The following is a 7124-nucleotide window of genomic DNA, read 5'->3' as shown; positions in this document are numbered from 1 at the left end:
AGAGAGAAAGAGACAGAGAGAGAGAGGGGTACGTGGAAGGATTGAAGGAAGAAGAAGGTGAAGTGTCGAGACTCGAGCGAAGGAAAGAGAGAGACCTCTTTTTTATTTTTTTTATTTACAGGTATGTCTTTATAATTTTTTGGAGTTCGCAAAATATTTGAAATTTTGGTGTATATACAAGAATTACTTGATGTTCAGTGATTCCAAAAAAAAAACACAAACTTTGGATCGACGAAGAAATTTGACCAAAACTTTTTTTTTATCTCGTAAAAAAGTATTAACTTTTGATCGAGTGACAAATTTGGACCAAACTTTTTTTGTCATGTAAAAAAGCATCAATTCTAGGTCAAGTGACAATTCTAATCCAATTTTTTTTGTTTAAAAAAAAAATCATCAATTTTCACTTAAATCCTAAATCCGGTCCCTCTTAACTTAAATTCATTGATTGTCCTTACCAATAAATCCATGTGTGATTGCTGACTAACACCATCCATTGTCTTCTTGGTTGAGCCACAGCTTGAAGAATAACAATGAAACCGTGTCGTCTTCTATACTTCACTTACAAGTAAAAAAATCTCCAAATTGAATTTCTTTGATTAGACTTTATCATTTTATCGTAATATGAAGCTGTAAATTATCGTCCGTCGAGAGAAATCATGGATGAGATCCACCAACCTCATGGCTAGAACCTTTTCTCCTGAAATAAGGTTAACTTCAAATAGAAAGATTGATAGAGGTTAGATTTTGGATAGGAGTGAAAGTTTGTAATTTTTTATGAGACCAAAAAAAAAAAATTTGGGGCCATAATTGTCACTTAACTTAAAGTTGGTTCTTTTTTACGAGACAAAAAAAAGTTCGGGCCATATTTGTCCCTCGACCTAAAATTTTTGCTTTTTCATGAGATAAAAAAAAAAGTTTTGACCATATTTGTCCATCGACCTAAAGTTGATGTTTTTTTTTAATGAAATTAGCCTGCTAAATACATAAAGCCCAAAGCAATACATTTTGAAGTCAATAACAATAATATTTAAAGTGCTTTGAATTTTTCCTTGTGTAGTTATTCGAGACATTCTACTTCTCTTTTCGCTTAAGTTAGATTTGGCCACGCCTAAAAGCTTTTTGGAACAAATGGTGAGCAGAAAAGGGAATTTTAGCAATCCAAAAATGTATTTCAATGCAAAATTAGATCCACTTTCACAAAGAAATTTTTTTATTTGTCTAGATCAAGAGCTTTCGCATATAATAATGCGTATATTTTGTTAAAACTAGTAATTATTATTCATGACACACATGTCAATTTTGTTGCTTAAGTTAGCACAAAATGGATTTCATTTTCAATGTGAGGAAAAAAAATTAAACTATTCTTAAATCGGTGTTAATTTCTCAAAACCCTCATTAAAAATAGCAAAAACATATAGAATGCGACAATTTTCTCAATGAACCCTTTAAACTCATTATGGGTGAAAATTAATGCTAGCTAACAAGTACAATGCTCATCATGCGAGATAAAGTTGTGAAATTCGCTAGGTCCCAATCCACTCACGTGCGCCTCTCTCAGCAGTCCATTAGGATAAAGTTGTGAAATTCGGGTATATTTTAGAATAAAGCCCAACATGCGAGAACTTTTGGAAAATTGGCACAACTTAGGTTTTTTTTTTTTTTTTTTTCATTTTTCCCCCCAAAATGTAATCTTTAATAACACCCACTAAAAAATAACACCAATATGAAACTTATTTTAGAAATATAACGTTTGCTTCTGCCAGCTCTATATTTTAGAAAATGTTTATCTATTAGACTTTCGCCATTTTGCAGGGCAAGAAGCCCTAATTTCCACCACCTGTGCCTGTCCTGGAGAGGGAGGGGGAGAGAGAGAGAGAGACTCCCCTGTTCAGTTCCACTTCCAGTTTTTCCCCCAATCCTTATCTTCACCGAACAGGGTCGCTCCTGCTGCTGTTGCTCTCAAATGGGTCTCTGCAAGATCCGTCGGGAGAGCGCAAGCCAAGCGTGTCAGCTCAGCTCGGGTGGAGTTTGGGTGACCTAACGACCGTCCCCTGATTCCTCCGAGAGGGAAGAGCGGTGGAGTTTCCGAGGCCCTGTTCGAGTAAGATGTTTAATCTCTGTTGGTTTCCAATTTGATGGAAGTTCATTCATTTCGAGGAAATAGGAATACCCTTTTGATGTTAGGAGCTCATTTGTTGTGGCAAGGGTGTCTTTATGGTGTTGCTGTTTAAGTTTTCGCATAAAAGATAGAGATATTTTTTAGCTTTTCCTGAGTATTGTACCTATGCCCTCTCTTGTGGATTGAGTTAGAGGAAATCGCAGCGGCCCAAAATTGCCAAATTGGATATTAACCACGATAGATAGCCATAAAATGTGCACATTGGACTCCGATATGACCCTCTTGAAATGATGCCACCTCAATAGAGACATATCGGACCGCCAGGTCAATGCTCTCTGTCATCACGATATACCTAGACAGAGATTGACATAATTCTCACTGAGTAGGCGAGCCACGTCAACAATTGGGTTTAACTTTTGCTTAGTAAGTGACCTAGGTAGTAAAATCACATGACATGGGATCTATTTAGAGATACTTTACATTGAATCAAATTTGAAAAGTTAAGGTACTTGATTGGACGAAATAGGAAAAATTTAGGTTGTTAGACGGATAAATGCTCAGGTACTTATTGTGTCTTTGTCCTTGCAAATTAACGAGTCAACAATGTAGTGACTGGTGAGAAGAATAGTTTAGTCATTCATGTTGCTTGCTTTGGAACTCCATTAGAAACGGAGCTCTGAAATGCCCTGGTTGTCTCTTAGGTCATCCATGTCTGATCTTGTGCACTGGAACCCTGATGTGCCCCGGTTGTCTCTTAGGTCATGATATGATACTTCATGTCGAACTTTTTAGTTCATGAGGAAATCATCAGACTTTCAAAACTGTTGCCAGGTTAATGAATGAGCAGAAATCTGACTGACCAAGATTCATGGATTACTTGGATGAGAAGAAATTTAGAGCAATGCCCTTAAGAGAGGTAGTGGGTGCTGTGGTACTGGGGTTGATTTAGCTGACTTAAGATAGTACTTGATCAACATAGCTTAAGAATCTCCGTCTGTTATAGCTATTCAAATTACTAATTAGATCTTCTTCCAAAGGTTTTTTTTTCATGGATCATGAATGACTCAGGAACTCTTGGGGCTTGCCGTTCCCTAGCCATATGGTGCTCAATCAACTTTATAATTTACTTTATGACATGATGTTTCAAAGTTCCTGGTCTTGTAAAACCTTGGAAATTGACTAGATGTAGAGAGATTTCTGGTTATTTCATCCCTTCCTATACTGTTATAGAACTTCTCTTACCCTGAACTTTACTAAAACTTCTGCAGATTGATTTATCTCATTAGATCGTTAATGCATTGTAATGGTGGAGGATAGTTTATGCTTTCAACTCCATGAATCATGAACCTGTTTGTTGGAACTTTGATGTATGGAGGCTACCCGAGAACATGAGCCCTGCAGACTTGGTGATCGAGTCACCAGTGATGTCAGATTATGCCTCTTGAATAATGAAGGAAGATCTGAATTTTTTTACTGCCATTCCTCCATATTGACAGAGAAGAGCAAGTTCTTTGCAGAAAAACTCTCTTCTCCAGTTTCCACGACTTGCATTGAAATTAACTGTTCAAAGCTAGACTATGATCACCATGTCAAACTTCTGGAGCTGCTTTATTCACCTTGCCAGTCGCATTTGGGCTTCTATGGCTCAGTGAAATCTGCTCTTGGTATACTTCAGGTAGCAATTGCATTTCACTGTGAAGAGATCACTCATAGCTGCATCCAGTACCTGGAGGCTATTCCCTGGGACGACAAGGAAGAAGAAGAGATAATGGAAGCTGCGTCAAAGCTTGGTCCGGTCACCATGCCCATATTAGCCAGGATTCAACCAGTTGACTTTACTGTCACTAAGAGTGTTTTTGTTTCTGCATTTCGTTTCGCCACATCCACTGGTGGGCCTTGTCCTCCATTTGGAGAGGAGCTCAAAAGCTCTGCCCAAGAGCAAATAGAATTCATGCTACGGGAAGATGAGGACACGCCATTAATCACTGTTGATGATGAAGTGAAGTCAGTAGTTAAAAAGGGCCTTTCTTTTATGTTCTCCTCATTTGAAAGCAAGTTGTCCTCCTTGCTTAATGCGTCGGATCTTGCATCCGATACAGCAGAGGTCGATATATTGCAGGGTTTAAGCGATCTTGATTGGATGAGTAACATACTGCCGAAAATGGAACTCATGAAGGACTTTGTCTCAACATGGGCGGAAACCTCTGAAAATATTTTGGGAATTGTTGAAGACCAGAAGCTTAAGTCTGTCATGTGGGGTTTGAAGCTAAAGCTAATAGAAGTGTGTGGGAAAGTCTTGGAAGCAGTCGGGTATGGGAACGTGATCCTTCCGGCTGTTTTTCGGGTGCAGATACTTAAACTGTGGCTCCCTTATATAAGAAAAATGAAACCTCTTCTAGATTTAAAGAGCGATGAGGAGGCCAGTTTTCCTTATAAAATGGATGAAGACTTGTGCCAAAGCATCGAAGGTGCCATCGTCTCCTTCATATTAGCACTGCCATCGAATGATCAAGCTGATATCCTGGCAGATTGGATGAAAGCCGAGCAGGCGAAGTTTCCCGACTTAACCGAGGCCTTCGAAGTATGGTGCTATAGGACCAAATCTGCAAAGAGGCGGTTGACAGAGGCAGTAGACGAGGGTGATAATGCCCCTATCAGCTTGTGATCTGTTATGGCACTGTTATGACTAGTTCTACTTTAGTAGATCGAGCTCGAAGGTCCAGTGGATATGTCTAGTTCTAATGGAGTTGGTTCTGCCCTATTTTCATGGGCTTTTCTCACCTCTACGAAGAGCACTTTCAAAATGTAGTTTCAATCCGCAAGATGAATAGGATACAACAGACAGTGGCTGTGCGTAATCATGCGAATTGCTTGATCTTGCCAAAGTTGCAATCACAAGCACTAGCTAACAAAGTATATATACCTGGTGCCTTAGATTAAGTTTCTTGTGGCAGTATTCAGCTAGTTTTAATCTAATAACTGCATGGAGCGTACCATTAAGTTGTGGTTCCTCCATTACAAGCTGACATCTCAAGGAAGGAAAACACATAGCAAGGTGTCCTGACACACATATGTACCGTACTTCTTATGTTCCTATTTCCACAAGACAATATTGATCGTCCAGTAAGATGCAGCTACTTGTATCGTACACAGACAGTTGAATTTGATTTTCCTTTAGGAGAAAAGAAACCTTGTGCACTCCCTCATTGTAAACCTGCCTTTCCTGCAATATTATGAGCTGCATTTCTTTGATTCTTGCCATTTCTCTGTTCCTCAATGTGTTGTTACCTGAATTGTTTTGAGCACAGCTCATCGGGTATGGAGGGCCCCTGCAATCTTCCCTTTCGTGGTCAGCACTAAGTAGTCCACTCATCCATGTAAACGAGGCTAGTACATTCAGTTTTGATGCCAAGGGTTTGTGCATGGATTAGGAAATGTGCGACTCTTTCTAGTTTTTTGGCCTGACTGTTTCTTAGGCTCTAATGTGCACCAATGGACTCTGGAGCTAATTTAGGCTTTCTTGGATTACTCTTTTTATTCGACCTTTCGACATCGTTGTATTTCAGTTCTGTCCGACTAGATCTCCAGATTTCACTTTGTGATAATCCAGATTCTTTGTACCGTCTTCTGTTCTAGTTCATGTTATAGCTCTGCATTTGGAAAAGATTAAGCTAGTTTGGTGAGAGTTTGGTGAGAGTTTGTAATCTCAAGCCAACCATGTTGCTGGTTGAAGGGAAACGCAGGCCTCCTGAAAAATATGCACGTCATCAATAATAGGATCACTCGCACTTGTGGAAATAACTTTTAAGTTTGTTAACTGCTTCGTGGAGAAATCTTGGAAAGCTCTTTCACGTATCCCTGCTCGTCGCAAAAGGATTTATTATAAGGTGGTTCGAGCTGACATTGAACATTTAATGATTGTCAAGTGGTCAGAACCAACTGCAAGATTAATGAAGTAAAGCTCACCTGGTCCCCCGTGCCCTTTCAGGATAAAACTTCCCAAAGTAATAAAGCTTTTACAGCAAAACTTCGCGTGTCCGCTTCAAATCCTATACCTCAAGGAAGAACCATGCTCCAAAACTGGGTCAAATTAAGTCTTTGGTCGGCTCTCCTATACAGCTGCCACTGAGAGAGAGAGAGAGAGAGATTATCTAGTCTCTAATTCTTGGAGGCATAATTCAAACAATAACACCTATGCATTTTGCATTTATAGCAACTGTTGATTTACTATGACAAAAACTACATTATACACACACACACACATACGCAAATGCACGTCTCTTTGTTTTTTTTCCTTTTTACTTTTGCCGGATAAGTCGTTGAGAGAAAAAAAGATGTAATTACTGCTTTTAGATGTACATGCAAAGGTACATAATCCCGTAATCTGTTACTGAATGAAAATTATTTAGAAGCAAATAAGATTGCACATAGCGTCATATAACTTTTGTTGGTAAACGCAAAGATTAAGAGAGTCTTTCGGTGTTCACTTACATCAATCCCAAGCTACTTTGCTTTCGCCTCCTATCAACTCAATGAGCGATCAGATTGTTCATCAAAACACAAGGTATAATATCAAAACAATCAGCGCAACGCAACTCAAACTCCACCATTTCATTAAACCGCGCGATCATAAGTGTTAATCCCTACGCCGTCTTTTATATAGATGCATTTTCTCTCTTCTTATCACACCCGCAATTTTGACATACATGAGATCCGGGTGCTCGTCCGCCATAGTTTTGATATCTAAGAAGAAAATAATTAGCGACGCGTGTTAGCAAGCGAAATTGATCTTTTCAATAAACTGAAGAGGATCTCCATCTCTGTCTCTTTGACAACCCTATGGCATTTTGGCCAAAGCTAAGTGGGTAGTCCATCACTGCATCTACATGTGAGAGCTGTACCTATAGTCTATTGTTTTTTCTTTTTTTCTTTTTTTTTTCCTTAAACGAACACGAGTCTCGTTAGATTCTGAATGATGAGGGATCGAACCTGCAAGAAACCGTGC

The 7124-nt window shown here is 39.0% G+C and overlaps 1 protein-coding gene across 2 annotated transcripts; it reads left to right on the top strand.

Annotated features, from left to right (window-relative positions):
* The first annotated feature begins 1791 nt into the window (after positions 1-1791).
* Positions 1792-5371, top strand: LOC104441631 (BTB/POZ domain-containing protein At3g05675). Of its 2 annotated transcripts, none has more exons than XM_010054791.3 (2): positions 1792-2101; positions 3388-5371. In XM_010054791.3, the coding sequence occupies exon 2, from the start codon at positions 3489-3491 to the stop codon at positions 4782-4784; it is 1296 nt and encodes a 431-aa protein (XP_010053093.1). In that variant the 5' UTR covers positions 1792-2101; positions 3388-3488; the 3' UTR covers positions 4785-5371. The 2 variants fall into 2 exon arrangements, with proteins under 2 accessions (XP_010053093.1, XP_039167550.1); XM_039311616.1 differs by having other exon boundaries at positions 1794-2101; positions 3795-5371.
* The last annotated feature ends 1753 nt before the right edge of the window (positions 5372-7124 follow it).

Source organism: Eucalyptus grandis, chromosome 4 (assembly GCF_016545825.1).
Source record: "Eucalyptus grandis isolate ANBG69807.140 chromosome 4, ASM1654582v1, whole genome shotgun sequence".
Lineage (NCBI taxonomy): Eukaryota > Viridiplantae > Streptophyta > Magnoliopsida > Myrtales > Myrtaceae > Eucalyptus > Eucalyptus grandis.
The sequence above is the reverse complement of the archived record's forward strand: the minus strand, read 5'-3'. Positions and strand labels throughout refer to the sequence as shown.